The 17,905-nt window shown below is 43.8% G+C and overlaps 1 protein-coding gene across 4 annotated transcripts; it reads right to left on the reverse strand.

The window, feature by feature from the left end:
* Nucleotides 1–633: 633 nt before the first annotated feature.
* Nucleotides 634–17,783, reverse strand: Ptip (PAX transcription activation domain interacting protein). Of its 4 annotated transcripts, none has more exons than XM_088233598.1 (11): nt 17,622–17,783; nt 13,842–17,510; nt 12,277–12,549; nt 11,336–11,438; nt 10,538–10,673; nt 10,348–10,450; nt 9,430–9,909; nt 8,075–8,227; nt 6,500–6,578; nt 5,612–5,837; nt 634–5,276 (listed from the first exon to the last, which is right to left on the reverse strand). In XM_088233598.1, the coding sequence occupies exons 1-11, from the start codon at nt 17,715–17,717 to the stop codon at nt 4,733–4,735; spliced, it is 5,862 nt and encodes a 1,953-aa protein (XP_088089724.1). In that variant the 5' UTR covers nt 17,718–17,783; the 3' UTR covers nt 634–4,732. The 4 variants fall into 4 exon arrangements, 3 of the variants coding, with proteins under 3 accessions (XP_088089724.1, XP_088089725.1, XP_088089723.1); XM_088233599.1 differs by having other exon boundaries at nt 11,339–11,438; nt 12,277–12,552; XM_088233597.1 differs by having other exon boundaries at nt 12,277–12,552.
* Nucleotides 17,784–17,905: the final 122 nt, after the last annotated feature.

Below are 17,905 nucleotides of genomic sequence, written 5' to 3' on the forward strand. Positions count from 1 at the left end.
AGTTTTTGACGGAACAATTGGAAAAAGTATAAAAATATTTTCAATGCTTCTTCTGGCTTTCTCTACGAATTCCCATCTCCATATTTGTGCGCACATTAAGTCAGTCCGATGAGTTGGTCGAATCCCTCGAGTAACGTAGTACATCTCATGTATACAACACGTTCTATATTTGATAAGTCTTGTTACGGTGCAACGGGAGCCGCGGAAAGTTGGGTTATATTCCTCCATCATGTCGCTGTATAGTTAACGATGTTTATAATGTTACTATTAATTTTATTTGTAAGTTAGGTTTAAAATGTATAAAAATAATATTATATAAATATGTACCTAAAGCTTTGGATATTATACTATTCAAAATGAATTTATCTTTTTATTTATTATTTATATTTGTTAATTATATCGCAATCTTAGTTCTGAAAATATCATATTGTTGTTTCCACTGCAAAATGGCAAAAAAAATAGTTATTTTAGAAAATATTCAATATATGTATGTACACCTACATACAAATACTCTTTTTGTGATTTATTTAACATATAATTTATTTTTTTAAATAGTTATAAATGCATGTCTCGTGGGTTGCATTTCATTTTGCAATGGATACGACGATATATATTAAATAAAAACACGTGAAATGTATAAAATATCTGTATTCTTTTTATAGACAGCCATTTTTATAGAAAACACATCTACTTATTCAAAAATATTAATAGTAATTTATAATTTACAAAACTATTTCACACTAACAACGGGACAATATAATATTTAAGTAACCGAGAAAAGGAAACGTCGTTACAGCACTCGGGAGGATTATAATAAATATTTACAGAATGTCTATTCACATTGGTAACAAAATTTAAGCGAAAAATAACATAAATTAAACGAAGCTAAAATTTCTTAACGTTCAAAACAAATGCGAGTATATTTTACCAAAATTTCAAAATAAAAACGTGTCAAAAATATTATACATACAATTTCTAATTTAACTGTACAATAATTAAAGTATTCTATAGCACAACACCGACTATCCGCAGAACGGAATCTGGGACACTTGACGCACTTTTCATAGTCACAAATATCTTCAACAGGCAACACAAAAATATATTCTATTTTAAATGCATTAGAAATTGAGGAAACGCGTGTTTTGTATTTACAGTTACCGCTTCCTGAAAACGATACAGGGGGAGAATAACGGGAACACCGCTCGTAAAGACGGGGGTTGCTACTCGAGCTTCGAGATGTGCCATCGTAAAGTTTGCCATTTCAAACGGTAAACGTACTCTGAACGTTTTATCATACGAGCACCGTGTTTAGCTGCTTTTCTGAATTCAACCGTGGTTGCACTTCGTTACAGGACGAATTTTGTGAAGGTCGTCTAAAATCGGCTGTTGTGCCAGAAAAAATCCACACTTTGCGTGAACTGATATTGCAAGATCGTCATGTGACACACTGTGAGATTGAGACATGCTCGGGCATTAGTTCCACTCGCATGCATTCAATATTGCACTAACATTTGGTCATCAAAAAGATTTGTTCGCGTTGGATACCGCATAATTTGACAATCGCTAAAAATGTTTAAAAAATTCGTGATACAAGATCGTGACAGGCGACGAATCATGGATCTATGCATATAAACCCGGGTCTTTCAAGACGAGCCAAATCCAACAAAAGTTGTTCGCACACGAAGCACTTTGAAGCCACCGTTCCATTAGAGCAACGTAGAACGGTCAATTCTGAATGGTACACCATCGTTTGTTTGCCAGAAGTGTTGGGAAAAATAAGGGAAACCAATTGCGGAAGACGAATCATTCTCCACCACGACAATGCAAGCTGTCACACATCAAACAAGTGAATTTTTGAGCATTCAAAACATCGAATTGATAGGTCATCAGCCTAACAATCCTGATTTGGCACCCAATGATTTTTTCTTATTCCTGCTTATCAAAAATAAATTGCGAGGTCAACGTTTTTCGATGCCTGAAGAAGCGGTTGATACGTTTAAATCGCATGTTTGGAAGGTACCTCAAAACTACCAAAGGTACCAGACTAGAAAAAGAGCTTCGAAAAATGGTTCAAACGCATGCAAAAGTGTGTTGATCTTCAAGGAGAATATTTTGAAAAACAATAAAGCCATTTTCGATTATAAATATTTGTTTTTACTTGTCTATCTCAAAACTTAAGTAGCAACCCTCGTATAAATCTCTCTTCGTAAGAGTTAAACAATTCATTACAATAAATACGTGTATACACATATGTGTAAAGAAATATTGCCAGTACGAGTGACACAGAGAAGTGTCGCAATATATCGACGATAAAATGGCTAAGTGATTGACTTTTCTCAGTTTTAAGCTGGGTCGCATTCACATAAAAAACCCTCATGCGTGACTTTCATAAAATCAACAGATTTGTATCACAAAATTGGATTTGTTTTTACAAATCTTTAGATATGCATAAAAATCTACATAGCCCTAACATAACACCTCTTATCTACATTGCTTCGGAAACGATTAGAAATAAATAAAAGTTATGTTCATTTTTCATTTAACATGTTCGCGGTTATGCCAGCTACAGCCATCAAAATCGTGTCACATTTAGACGGTTTTAAAAAGACGGCGAAATACATGAGACATGAGGTAATATGGTAGGAGATATTGTGTTCCTATAAAAAACAGTCAGCAACAAAAATATCCCAGTTGTTATTTGAATAAAGTTTACGTCAAACCATCAACTTACAATGTGTCCGTATAAATGGATTCTACGAAAAAAATCCAGCAAAATCATTTAGCCTTTTAATCGACGATATGGTTTTAATTTTAGAGTAATAATTTGCTCCTGCTTAAAAATAAGCCCTTTACTTTTAAATAGAGAAAAAGCGTTCTAAATTTTTGGTTTGATTTTTAGTTTAGCAACAAAGTGTAACGGACGGTTTCGGTTTGCGCTCACCCGAGTACATATGGCCCGTTGTATCGCTGTAAACCGTAGCTTACTTCGTAGTTGATAATCATAAAATGATTTTTGTTTGTATGGGTGAGTCATTAGCAGGAGGAATATGATTACTCTTTAAGGTTTGAGTACATATATTTGACGTATTTATTGTAATGAAGTAATAGTGATCAATTGTGGGAATTAAGAGTTATCTTTTTAAATAACGGCATTTTTAAAAGCAAATTTTATAATCAACTAGAAAAATTCACAATTATAATTTAGCTACGTTACACACCATCCATGAGATCCCGGGATCGATTCCCGGCAAATTCAACATGAAATATTTACACATATTCAATGTTTTTATAATTTTTATTGCAATATTTCGTAGTCTCTGGACTGACACCCGGAGCGTTAGACTGATCATCTCGTTTTCATTAACAAAAAAATAACGAGATACACTGCGAATTGTATAATACCTCGGCATAATAATTCCTTCCCTATTATTAATAACTAAAATATCAAATATATTGAAATGAATTAAATGTAATTATCGGATGCCACAAGGAACAGTTACGTTACAAAAGTAATTGGTGTTATAAATAAAATATACAAAGCAATAGAAAATCTCAAGGCGCTTTAATTATCCAATCGTAATATTGGTAGAATATAGAGCTTAATTATGAAAAGTACCGACAATTTTCAGAATGGTTCGCAATCTTTCGATTCTTAACCTCTTCTCCGCGCGTGGCACTCGTAAATGCCACACCGTGAGATGTCACGGAACTACTCCGCGGTAATTAATGTAGGGGCAGAGAGGGGATCACCGTCACGGAACGCCTATCTCTCTCGGAATGCAACGAGCCGCTTGTGTACGGCAAGGATAAGCGTGTGTATAGTCAGCGTTCACAAAAATAAGCGAGACGTTACAAAAACTCATGGTCATACAAATAAAAAAAAATAGCATGGTTTTATACTCGAGGTATCTTGATGCACCGAACAATATATTAAATAAAAAATACATGTTTACGGTTCTGTTTGCATTTTGTGTGACAGTACGCCTTCCGAGAGCATATTCTCGGTTTGCAAAATACAAATAGAACTTAATAGGTGTAGCGAGGAATTTTCCAATATTTTTTTTGTGGGAAGATATTTACAGACAGACACCTAATACTTACAAATCCAGTACGCGAAAACAGCACTAACTAAAGAGCATATCCGACACTGTATTTTGTACAAATTTAAAGGAAAAAATTAAAATAAGGTGTCTGAACCGATAAAAGTTTGGTAGAAACATTTTAAGGGCAATAATTTCTCTCTGATCGACAACCAAACAGAAATCGCTACAGTGGTCAACTGTTCAATTGAAGCGACGGGATCGAACGATTCACAGGTCGTGGAAGACGGCCAGCCGAATTGCTCCAATCAATCATCAAGCCACACATCCATTCGTCGATACATTGAGGACACGGTGCCGCTTGGTTAGGAAGTTTTAAAGTGTCCGGATTTTAGCCCAGACCTTGCTTTCTTCTGACGACCGCTGGTTCAGATCGATGCAAAACGCCTCAACAGGTACAAATGTTCTAACAATTTAAGAGATACAAAAATGGGTCGATGATTTCATCGCATCATTAACTTTCTTTTCGCATGGAATTCATATGGCCCCTGATAAATGACGCAAAGTCATAGATGAGTTTTTATATAAATAAAATATTGGGAAATAAATTACTACACCTAATTGATAAACATAGTAAATGCAATACAGATTGATCAGTCGGAAGCGAGAGTGATAGCGTCGTCGAGCTCGGGTCACTCGACCTGGACGAGGTGCTCAGCGACGTCGAGGCGCTGCTTGGTGAGCGCCGACAGCACCAGCTCCGCGCTGCAGACAACGCGCGCCGGCAGCAGGTAGCACACGAGGTGCAGGTCCTCGGGCGCGGCCAGCACGAGGTAGCTCGCGGGCGGCATCTCGCGCACGGAGGCCAGCGAGCGGCGCGCTCGCTCCACGCGGCCGCCGCCCAGCTCGATGAGCTGCGCCAGCGCGCGGCGCGCGGGACGCACGCCCGGCGTGACGTAGAAGGCGCGCCCGGCCAGCAGGCGGCGCCGGCGATCGCCCAGCGCCAGCAGCGCGGGCAGCGCGCAGCCGTGGTGCCGCTCCCAGGTCGCGTCGCGCAGCGCGAAGGGCTCCTCGCGCGCGAAGCGGCCGAGGCGCTGACTGCGCCGCAGCCAGGCGGGCGTGAGCACGTGCGAGACGGTCACGAGCGCGCCTAGCAGCTTGCACGTGCGCACCAGGCGCCCCATCACCAGATGGGTGGCCTCCGACGCCTGCGTAACCACGCAGCCGCCCAGCTTCCTGCAACCGACTCTACCATTACTATCTCCGCTGTTTTTGCTATACGTATATAAACAAATAAACAAATGAAGGTCGGTCAGGTAGCCGAGTGTTGCGCATGCTTTGCATCTCGAACAAGCACCACGAAGCATACATAACAGTCAGCTAACTCATAATGCCGTCAATAGATGGGGGTAAGTACCACATATTTTTTTAATGGAATGAATACATATTGAAATGATCTAGCGAGAACCCGGACAAGACAATATTGTCCCGCCTCTTGTATTGTCCTCGTGTGAACCCGGACATTGAAAACTTGACAATCACTGCTGTAGAAACAGTAAGCGGACACTCGCCTGACGATCTGCGCGTAGGGCTCGGTGTCCTTGATGGCGGAGAAGAGCACTCGGGGGGGCGGCAGGTGAGCGGGGCGCGGCGAGGCGGGCGGCGACGGCGGCGCAGGAGGCGAAGGCGCGCGGGGCCGTTTGACGGCGCGTCGCGGCCCGGGGGGCGCGGGCAGAGCGCCGCGCCGCACGCGCTCGTGGGACTCCTGCGTGATGTTGATGGGCATCTTCCACGCATCTGGAACACCACACACGTGTATAGTTCATCAAACATTTCTGTATTTCATTACACCTATATTGTCCTTCAGCTGACAACACTGCGCATGTCATTTTGTTCGCTTTACGGACAGTTAAAATAGTACGTATATTATCGGAAATTAATTGAAATCAATTGTTTACCCAAAAATAAAAAATTCAAACACCGCCACGGTACTGTATACTTCATTAGTCTGAAGTCCTCCTGTATCTGGAATCCTCGATACAAAAACTTGATAGATAAAGTACAAAATAAATTTCTTAAATTCATGCAATATAAATTCTCTAGCTTCAGTAATCTAAACTTACCTTGCCTTCGCAAAAGGCGGATGTTAGCGGATAAATTATTTATTTATAATTTACTTAATAACACTGATTTGCTTCTAAAGATCTCAATTTGCGCATGGACTTGTGAATTCAGTACCGAGCCTCGAAGGTATCGACAGACTTATGCAGTTCCATATTCCAGAAAATTAGACAGAGCGCAGTGATTTTACTTCAGTATGGGCATAACTGCGCAGGCGGAAGGTCGTATGTGGGTTTGTTGCTTTTAGTTTTAGTAGTTATTAATGAATGAACATCGACCTATTTCAGATCCGAAAAAGGACAGTTCAAGCGCTTCGTAATAATAACAATATTCCTTACTCATCAGGTGTGGAACGAGGGTGTAGTCCATCCGGAACGGGCTCGCCACATTGAATTGCTGATACTTGGCGTTCTCGATCTGCAACGGGTACACGGGGTTAAAGCGGAGTGTTGTTATTATGTATCTACATAGTTTGGACGCCTGTAGTTTATATTATGTAGATAACCTCGCCTGTTAACTGTAGATGTCATGTACAAGGCTATGGTACTCTGGAAAAATTGCAATTGGTTCTCTTAGAAAAGGGAAAATCGATCCATGATCCTGTCCAATCACTAATGTGAACATCTGTAAGGGATATTCCATCTTTACTGCATTCTGCTTCAAGATTACGGCATTGCAAGCTGAAAACGGCCATTGAAATGACCTTAGAGGAATAACCTAATAGTCGCCCATCGGAGAAAAACCATTCTATGATTATTGACCACGAAGTAAGCTACAGATTACAGCAATACAACGGACCGTAGGTACTTGGGTTGAGAATTGCGAGCGTAAACCGAAACCGTCTGTTACACGTTTGTTGTTAAACTAAAAACCAAACTAATACCGAATCAAACATTTGGAACGCTTTTGTTCTATGCAATAGAGCTTAAGGGCTTCTCTAAAGAATTATTACTCTGAGTAAATAACAGATGCTCGACACTTCGTGAGGAGATATTATCACATGGGCGAAAGCTATCGTTCCTTATTTCAAACGTATGAAGGTAACTTCTCGTAGCCGGTAAAGATTCGGGTAGTCTCGACAATAGTTTGATGACAACAGAAGTTAGCTGCATCTGCAAGCGTCGGGGAAAACACTTTGGAAATATAGCCTGAAGGGGAAACAAAGTTTAGTTTGGTGTATTCTTCATGTGATTTCTACATACATACACTTATACGCCAATAAACTACAACTACAGTAAAACCCCTGTTTTAGGGAGCAGCAAAAAGGGTGTTCAACTGAGGAAAACGCTAAAGTGAGGAAATGAAAAGCTGCAGAAATATTGGAAAAACGATCGTAATTGGGGATTATTCATATTTACCTATGATTTCATTAAGAATATTTTGTATTTTTTCAGTCAATACCACAGTTTGAATAATTTTATGTAGGTACTTAACCTTACAAACGTGAAAAAAAATTGAATGCATAATTTTATAACATACATACATACGCATGCATTTTACGCATACAATGAATTTTCCCCTAAATATTAGAAAATTCTGTTTAAATGGTATCCCTTTTTTGTATGGCACCACAGAATTTCAGCTTTCATTTACATCGCAGCAAAACTGTTTCACACTTTTATGGTAAATGTTTAAACTATCTTCTTGCCAAATTAAGTTTATAACTTCAAATAATATTTCTATTGTCAAATTTTTTAACTTTCGGCATCGTAATTTATTGACGTAAAGACTTTGTTCTTCCTAAACATGCGTCGACCGCATGTCACAATTTAGTAAAACGTCAAAATTATTGTTACGCCTAAGAATACCGTAGTATCAACAAGATCCTTACAATGTTCCTGCGTATTATCTTTTATACAGCCCTTGCGGAGTGTAAAACAAAATGCGCAGCGATATATATTATGCCGGCGTACCTGGGACAGCGCACTCATGTTGCCGAGCAGGAGGTCGGTGGCCCACTGCGCAGACACCACGGGGATGCCCCAGTCGCGGGCGCGCGCGTACTTGGTCCCCTCGGGCCGGCGGCACACCAGCACGGTGTTGTCGCGCGACATGTACGACGTCACCTGGAGGGGAAACAGGTTAGTAAACACCCGCAAGACATTTGGTATGCAGAGCATTAAATAGGTGACTCTGGATAGTGGGAATATACACACATGTAACACCAAATATACAAATCCTATATCAGACAAACTCTCGAGTACAGGTTTCAGCTCTGGAATCCCTATTCTGTTGGGGATGTCAACTTGTTGGAAAGAGTTTAAAGACGAGCCACAAAGCTGTCGCCGAGCCTGAAATAGCTTCCGTATGTGCGGAGACTGGAAACTATCGGTCTCACAGCGCTACAGGAACGGCGAGAACAGATAAACTTGACAGAGACATAATACAAAATACACGACATTCACTACAGCTGCTCAAATTTGGATTCCATGTTCAAACCTTTTATTTATTTATTCATTCAAAATTACACTAGTTTAAATATGAATGAACTTATTAAGGCTTTTTAGGCTAAGCCCGTGTCAAGCCATAATAAATAACAATAAAAATACATAGTCAAATTAATTAGATTAAATTATAATGACATGTGATGCGATAGAATGACAATCTAGAAAAAAAAGTATAAATAAGAAAATTCCAAAGAATACAATGCAAAAAAAATAATCAGAAATAATTTTAAAAATATAAATTATACAAATTAAGATTCACACATAGTCAAATATACAAAATAATGGTATCATTTAAATAAACAAAATAATAGTAAAATATAGTAGTATTAAAAAAAAACAAAACGAGAGTATCATTGAAATCAACAGAAAAAGAATGAATGTTAATACATGTTTTAATAAACATAATTGAAATGATAATTAAGATATGTTTTCTAGAAACTCACTCAATACTCAATACTAATACAATAGTAAGAAATATAAGAAATAGGAGTAATAAATAATATGCCAAATAATAGTACGTACTAAATTAAATATACAAAAATACATAATGAAAAAACATAAAAATATCGAGATACTAAAACAAGATGCTCGACTTCGAGTTCACAGTCTCAGACTGGAGAAAACCAGATTCAACCTAAAAGCATAGAAGCATTCCCCGGGCAATAGGGTCGTTGATGGTTGGAATAAGCTGCCACAAGAGCTGGTCTCAATAACTTAAAAACTGGGCTACGCCAACAACTAATTTTTACAACAAGACAAGAAGCGTATCAGTTTTAGGCCGCTGAATTAAAATGAATATAATAAATAATAATAATAATGACCTTGGCGCCGGCGTGCTGCAGCATGAGTTTGAGGCGGGGCCGCTCCTCTCCGCAGAAGCCGGACAGCGAGGCGCGGTGGCGCGCGGCGGGGCGCTCGTGCGCGGCGTACATGAGCGGCAGGTGCAGCGCCTGCCAGGGCGGGCTGACCTGGCGCCGCAGCATGGTGTCCGACAGCCAGAAGGCCGTGACGCAGCGCTTGGCGTCGCGCAGCGCCTGCATGACCACGCCGTGCCGCTGCGTCTCGGCCAGCACGTGCGTGACGCGCGCGCAGTAGCCCTTCTCCACCTCGCCGCCGTGGCTCCACACGGCCTTCTCCCAGCCGGCGGCCAGCCCGTCGCCGTACTCCACGGCGTGGAAGATGCAGCCCAGCAGGAAGTAGTTGGGCGGCAGCTTCAGGTTGGGATTGTGGCCGTAGAACTGCGCGCGCGGCGCCGCTCCCAGCGGGCTGCTTGCCACGCCCGCCGCGCTCGCCGCTCGGAACTGAACATACACACAATAGTAAAGCGAGGGGAGATTCTACGAAGGTAGACGCCAAGTAAACCGGAAATCTTCCACAACTCTCATATCATCGGTTGATTCATATGAAATAGTGTTCGTTTTTATTAAAACATTTTAACAAGAAACTTTGCCGTTTATATTTTTAATTATTTTAATGCTCTAATTTTTAACCGCATGTAAGGAATCAGTTTTGTATCCAATTTCCCGTAGGGCTGAAGTTCCTCATTGTGGATAGGCCTGTAAGTCGTTCTGTTATATTTCATCAGCAAAAATGCTTATTCCTGATTCCATAAATAGACCTAAATCTTTTATATGGAATGACAAGTAACGGTCCCAGGACAGATCCTTGTGGAACACCGTTCACGACTTCACTCGGTCTGCATAATGCCTCTCCAACTTTTACTTAAAACGATAACATACCTGGTGAGGAGAGGCGGGGGGCGGCGGTGGGGGGCGACGCTGCTGCAGACCGGGGACCTCTGCGGGGGCGCGCGGGGGGGCGTTGTGCGCCGCAGTCATCAGCCTGACAAAACAATTGTTCCAATGTGTTCATAACTACAGATTATGTTCTATGTGCAGGCTAAAATCTTCCATCGAGAGCAGTGCATACCTGAGGGTGCCGGCAGCCGAGGGCTCGGGGACATCGGGGGGCAGGCCGGGCTGCGCCCCGTGCAGGCGGCTGCTGAGCATGTTGGCCAGCGCTGTCTTAGTGCGCGCGTTCACCACCAGCGGCGGCGCCTGCAGGACTGCCAAAACAAACACAATCGCTCGTATTAAGTTTTTATTTCAGTATTTGTCGACAGCTAACGTCCGTGCAACTGGCATCGCAAATTCGATCGTGAGAAAGATTTTTTTGCAACTGGTCTAGGTGCTGAATTTCAATTTTTTTTTTCCATATCCTCGCTTCCCCACTCGCTAACGAGCATCTTAAAATAGATGCCAAGCGGGTCATTACAGGACAGGACAGCATCGGTACGCAGGTTACGGTGAGGTACATTTAGGTTTATCTGAGTAAGAATATCATGGGCATCTATACAGTTAGATATTAATTTGTGCAAGAATATCAAACCAGCCAAAATCCTTCTGAATTTTCAACTGTAGATATGAAAGTACTCTAGACGATCATAATAGTTAATTATGAAAGTATTTTATCCAATTCTAAATATTAACGATTTAAAAATTTACTTTGACCGATTCAATCCGCGTTATATAAATATTATAACTAGGAGACCATATTATATGATTAAATTCAAGCGAGCTAAAAGCTAAAATACTTTACTATAGACACCGCCATATACACACATACCATAATATATATTTGAAAATATGTGTAATGTAAAAGGTACTTGTACTGTAAACTTTGAAAAAAACAAAATAATAATAGTCACTGATAAAAATGCAGAATTACCACCTTGCTGCTCTCCGGCCGGGGGCACAGGGGGCGGCGCCCCGGCCTCGGGGGACGGGGGCTCCACTCGGGGGCCTGGACCCACTACGGCTGCTGTTGCCCCCTAAAACAAGCGATTGTGTCAATACTAGGTGATGCAGTTATGAGTATAGAAATAAATAACTCGATACAGTTCATCTTGTTGATTAATCAAACATCTCCAAATTACAAGTATAGAAATCTGGACAAAGTACATTCTACTGTTATAGCACTGAAGTTATCCACTGCATTCGAGATTAGAATGTACTTTCTGTCTTACGCCAGTTTATTAATTTATAGACCCGCTCACAGCTGCCGGCCGGTGGGTAGGGACATAGAATAATAAAATGACTAATCAGTAAAAAAGGTCAAACATCTTTCGAACTCTTTAAATTACAATCTCTTAAGCTTACCGGCGTCAAATTAAGAAGAAGGAATTAGCAGATGAAAGTAAATACTGGAAGAAGTCACAAACAAAAATGGGCCTTTTTAATACTAGGTGTGGACAACACGGCCTGCTTTAAATAGAGAAAAACAATAGATTATCATAATTTGCAATAGGCAGGCAGTCTTTACTGGTACGCTCTTCCCAGTACCGAAACGGAATGGACAACTAGGCTCGGTAATTTATTCCAGGAAGTTTTTCTCGGGATCGGGGTGGCATTGGGAATGATAGAGCTTCCAGTTAGAACTGCTCGACATTGACACGATCGAAACTCAAAAGAATCTCCGTGTCCCGTGTCGGCTTCGGTTCAGTTAAATTTTTGCTCTCTAAGGCTTTCAAATACCCGCATAATATAAATTCGTGGCACGGTTAATTCATTCAGTGTTTTATTTAATTGAATCATTATTTATATTATCTATTAAATTTCAGAACAATGTACGTGAATCTTTCATTCAATTTCACGCAACCGAGGACATACCTGCGCAGCCTGCTTCTGCGCCTGCAGCCGCTGCAGGCCCTGGAAGTGCTGCTGGCGCTGCAGCTGCGCGTACTGCTGGCGCGCCGCGCCGCCCTCGGCCGGCAGCCACTGCAGCACGGGCTGCGCCGCGCCGCGCAGCACGCGCTGGCCCTGCAGCTGGCGCCGCTTCTGCAGCTGCGCCACGAACTGCGCGCGCTGCTGCGGGTCCATCTGCTGCAGCTGCGCGTGCGTCTGCGCGTCCAGGTGGATCAGCTGCCGCCCGGCGCTCCACACCTGCTGAAAGGTTACCGCATGTTAGAACTCGCATGTGGGATAGAGATCATTAACATTGAAAATGAGGCGAGCATTATTTAAACTAGTGAAAATAAGTAACGTTTTACTGATTTTGTAAGAAATCATAAAAAATTATACATTTTCGTTATGATTTAAAATGCACCCTCTGTAGTGCGGTACAACACCGTTTATCCTGACTCCAGTCATCCGGACTGCCAAATATCCAGATCGTATTCAGAAAGTAAAAAGTAAAGGAGTTTGTAATTTAAATTCAATAGTGCAATTAACTTTACTGGATATGTTTAAGTAAGTATAATAGTATTGATATATTTAACACCCCGTTTAATATGTACAGAAGAGAACTAATAGGCTTGATTCAGAATAACAGAGAATAGACGTCTTGTCTCTTTTCTTGCTCTTAATCATTAAATCAAATGCAATTTTCCACTCCTGCTTTCCTTCAATCATCCTTCACCACTCCTTGGCAATTTCCTTCTTTCCTTCCCACTATCTCCTTGTTTCGTCCATATTTCTTTTATTTTAATAATATATGGTATATTCCGTGGACGGCCAGACGTACGAATGCATCTATTCTCCAGGAACTGGACATATTTCCAGGGGAGATTCTGATAGTTTGGAGAAAACTATTCTCCTGGGAAGTGTCGAAGGGACAAGGTCGCGTGGACGTCAACCGACAAGATGGAGCGGTACAGTCACTGAGTTATCAGAATTATCACTGACGAATGCCTATATAAGAGCACAAGACCGTTCCAGATGGAGGGAGACTGTCCACAGACGAGCCATGCCTGGAGTCAGGCGTAATCACCATCCTCAGACATGAGGCACGGATTGAAGAGAGATAGTATATTTATTATTCATATAGTTTAAACCGTCGTCGATTTATTATACTACAATTTAGTGAACACATATTGTTGGATGGCAGGCCCTACTATGTAAACATTTTTTATAGTTTTTATTTATATTCATTTAACCTGCACATCTGTTTGTACTTTCTATTCACTAACTAAAGGCCGTAAAGTAATGCTGACTACAACAGTAAATAAAATGAATAATAAATAAATAAGGTGAATGTACCGTGTGTATTTGATTGATTCCAAATTGACAAGAGCGCACACAGTGAAGGTTGTTTTGTTACTTCTTTAGTTTGTTTGATTGTAAATAAACGTGAAATTTTCGTTAAATCTAGACACTGGTGGATAAGAACAGTTACAGGAAGGGGGTGGGCGCTCTACTGTGACCGATGTTGTATGCAATGAGAGATGGCTACTTACTCTGGGACCGGGCGCCGGTTGTCCCGCTATGAGTTGCTGCTGCTGCCTCTGCTGCAGGAACTGGTGCTGCTGCTGCCAGTCCACCATCTGCTGCCTCCCCTGCGCCAGAACCTGCTGCCCCCCCTGGGATATGATCTGCTGCCCGCCCTGCGTGATGATCTGCTTCCCGCCCTGCGTTATGATCTGCTGGCCCCCCTGCGTTATGATCTGCTGTCCGCCTTGAGTTATGATCTGCTGGCCGCCCTGCGCTATGATCTGCTGCCCGGCCTGAGACATTATCTGCTGGCCTCCTTGGGTCAGAATCTGCTGCCCGCCTTGGGACATGACCTGCTGGCCTCCCTGAGACAGTATTTGCTGTCCGCCCTGCGGCAAGAGTTGCTGTCCGCCCTGGGCCAGGATCTGTTGAGATAATATCTGCTTCCCTCCCTGGGACAATATTTGTTTACCCTGTGATAAGATGTGTTGACCTTGAGACAAAATCTGTTGCCCGCCGGATGCCAAAATCAGCTGGCCGCCTTGTGACAAGGTCGACTGACCGCTTTGAGATAAAATCTGTTGTCCACCTTGAGAGAGAATCTGTTTTCCTCCTTGGGATAAAATCTGCTGTCCACTTTGAGATAGAATCCGTTGTCCACTTTGCGACAAGATCTGCTGTCCTCCTTGAGATAACAACTGTTGCTGTCCTCCCTGGGACAGTATCTGTTGTGGGCCCCCTTGAGATAATAACTGTTGTCGTTCTTGGGACAAGATTTGTTGCTGCCCCCCTTGCGACAATAACTGTTGCTGTCCTCCTTGAGACAGTATCTGCTGCTGTCCTCCTTGAGACAGTATCTGCTGCTGACCTTGTGTCAATATTTGTTGCTGCCCTTCTTGAGATAATATCTGTTGCTGTCCTCCTTGTGACAATATCTGTTGCTGTTCTCCCTGCGAGAGTAGCTGCTGCTGTCCTCCTTGAGACAGTATCTGCCGCTGCCCTCCTTGGGTCAATATTTGTTGCTGTCCTCCTTGAGAGAGTATCTGCTGCTGACCTCCTTGAGTTAATATTTGTTGCTGTCCTCCTTGTGACAGTATCTGCTGCTGTCCTCCCTGTGATAGCAACTGCTGCTGTCCTTGTGATAGTATCTGTTGCTGTCCTCCTTGGGATAATATCTGTTGCTGTCCTCCTTGGGATAGTATCTGTTGCTGTCCTCCTTGGGATAGTATCTGTTGCTGTCCTCCTTGGGATAGTAACTGTTGCTGTCCGCTTTGGGATAGTATCTGTTGCTGTCCACTTTGGGATAGTATCTGTTGCTGTCCGCCTTGAGACAATATCTGTTGTTGTCCACTCTGCGACAGAATCTGTTGCCCACTCTGGGATAGTAATGGTTTGCTGGTCTGAGACAAGATTTGCTGTCCTCCCTGCGATAAGATCTGCTGTCCGCCCTGAGACAAGATCTGTTGCTGCCCTTGACCTTGAGATATTATCTGCTGCGTTCCTTGGGATGGCAATATGTGCTGCGAACTTTGGGCTACAATCTGCTGCCCGCCTTGAGTGAGGAGCTGTTGTCCACTCTGTGACAGTATTTGTTGAACCCCTTGAGGCCCGCCCTGAGAAATAACTTGCTGCCCACTTTGGGTTAGCAGCTGCTGTCCACCTTGAGATAGTACTTGTTGATTGGCCTGAGAGAGAATCTGTTGGCCTCCCTGAGAAATAATTTGGGTCGCTTGGGACATAGGGCTCTGGGACAGTATTTGCTGGCCAGCTTGAGACATGAGCTGTGTACCCCCTTGAGAAATCATCTGCTGCCCACCCTGAGTAATTATTTGTTTACCACCTTGATGAGTAATGATATGTCGAGTTTGGCCCTGAATCATTTGTTGCCCGCTCTGCATGATCTGCTGAGCGCCCGGAGGAAGTCCTTGCGACTGAACCATGCCCTGGCCTTGAGATATGATCTGCTGGCCCTCCTGAGAGACGACCTGCTGGCCCGGTTGAGGATGATTCCTCTGCGAAGCTATTTGTCCACTTTGAAGGGCCATGTGCTGACCTCCTTGTACTAGAATCTGCGGATGCCCGCTGAAGTTGATTTGCTGCTGGTTAATTATAATCGGCTGTTGACTCGTGGGCACTTGCTGCTGCCCTCCCTGGTGAAGCTGCTTCTGAACAGAGCCAGATTGCTGAATGAGATTTTGCTGAGTACTCGCATTATGCTGTCCAGTTTGTTGTTGATGACTATTTATAAGATTTTGATTTTGTAGCATCTGTTGCTGGAGAAGCATCTGACTTTGGGGGAGTTGAGTTCTCTGTTGTAACATACCCCCGCGCACCATCTGCGAACTGGGATTCTGCGACGAGTTCTGGACTAATTGCTGCCGCCAGTTTTGCATGGTCATACCACCCGGCTGGTGCAACTGCTGCTGGAGGGTAACATTGGGAGAGCCGGTTCGGACATTGACGCCTTGGTGTTGTTGACTGATCGTTCCGCTCAGAGACTGCTGCAGCGAAGTGGGAACACTCTGCTGACTTAACAAAGGTGATTGCTGTCCTGCGAGAATTCTCTGCCCGGCGGTGTGAGCTTGTCCCTGAAGCTGCGCGATACCGTGTACGGGTTGCTGAATGGTTGTCCCCTGACTGGTGGGGGTATTACTCTGTTGAGTCAGTCCTTGATTCTGACCTCCCTGAGTGCCTTGCTGCTGCTGGTTAATCAGACCTCCGTGAATCTGCTTTTGGTTTAGGATAAGGTTCTGTTGGGGTCCCTGTGCGGGTTTCTGCTGCAAAGTATGTCCGTGGTTCATCATCTGATTGATGTTAGCGCTCAACCCGAGAGTCTGCGGAGGCGCATTAGCGGCGTGCGCTTTGTTCTGCATCTGAATCTGCATTCGGAGCTGGTGCTGTTGCAGGATACGCTGATTCTGGATCTGCGCTGCCGTAAGCGGCTGCGCCCCGACGGGGGGCTGGGCGTACTGCGGGGGCTTGGTGGCGCCTCGGGGTGGCGGAGTCGGCACCGGGGGGGCGGGCGGGGGGGCGGGGGGCGCCGGGTGGCTGTAGCGCATCCTCAGCTTGTCCAGCAAGGCCTGAGTGCTCTCCAAGTCCTTGTTGTCGGCCATACTTTGCGTCGGCACCTCGGATTTGGCGATGCCCTCCTCGAAGTCGAAGCCCGTGATGGAGCCGATGCGGCTTTCGACGCACGGCGCCGGCGCGGCCTTGAGCAAGCGCGGGTGGTAGGCGTCGTGCGCGCACTGGATCTTGGCCTTGACGCTCTCTGTCACCCAGTCGGGGGTCACGAGCCTGAGACGCTCGGCCGCCAGTCCGGCCGCGTAGCGGGAGCCGGCCGCGGCGCCGCTCACGAGGTGCGTGCAGCGCGCGTCCAGCGCGAGGCGCGCGCGCCCGCCGTGGTACGCGAGCAGCGCGCACAGGCTGCGCGCGTCGCGCGGACTGACGCGCGCTACGCACGCCACCACTCCCGAGAAGAGCTGCTGCCGGGAGGGATTGTATGGTTTGGTGCTGACGAGGCGCTGGAGCCGGACGCAAGCGATGACCCAGTGGAAGGTGGCCGCGGGGATCTCGTACAGATCGTTAGCGTCCGTCAGGTCGGTGTCGGGGAAGTTGGCCCCGCAGATCAAGTGAGACACGAAATCCGAAAAGTACTTGGTTTGTTCGCCCCCCCCGGCTCTCAGCAACTCGGCTATCTGAAATAATTGCGGAAATTTATTAGATACGTCATGGAGAAGTTGAATTTCTTCGAGAATAAATAAAACATTCGATTATAACCTGTCATGTTAGGAACATTGTCAAATTACCTTTTCGGGAACCTCCCCGGATAAATAGTATTTAACATCTTTAAAAATGGGTTCCCGTATGGTTAAAGTATCTAAACCGGGTATTAACGTCCCCATATTTTGTGAAATTCCATGTAAATATCAACAAAGAACGTCAACATCGAAACATTGAGAATCGAGAAGCACAACACACCATAGACTAATATAATTCCAAATTTTGCTTATACTCTGCAAAAAATTACTGATTTTAGCATAGACGAAAAAAAAAAAAATTTGAGGCATTTTACCAAAAAAACAATATGATA

The sequence above is a fragment of the Micrasema longulum genome, unplaced genomic scaffold (genome assembly GCF_059751315.1).
Source record: "Micrasema longulum isolate JH-2025_06_02 unplaced genomic scaffold, ASM5975131v1 h1tg001128l, whole genome shotgun sequence".
Lineage (NCBI taxonomy): Eukaryota > Metazoa > Arthropoda > Insecta > Trichoptera > Brachycentridae > Micrasema > Micrasema longulum.

Coding starts and splice junctions, on each gene's coding strand:
- Ptip (XM_088233597.1), bottom strand. CDS start 17,717: ATGGGGACGTTAATACCCGGTTTAGATACTTTAACCATACGGGAACCC. Junction 17,511..17,621: donor CCGGGGAGGTTCCCGAAAAG/GTAATTTGACAA, acceptor CAATTATTTCAG/ATAGCCGAGTTGCTGAGAGC. Junction 9,910..10,347: donor CCCCCGCCTCTCCTCACCAG/GTATGTTATCGT, acceptor GTGTATGTTCAG/TTCCGAGCGGCGAGCGCGGC.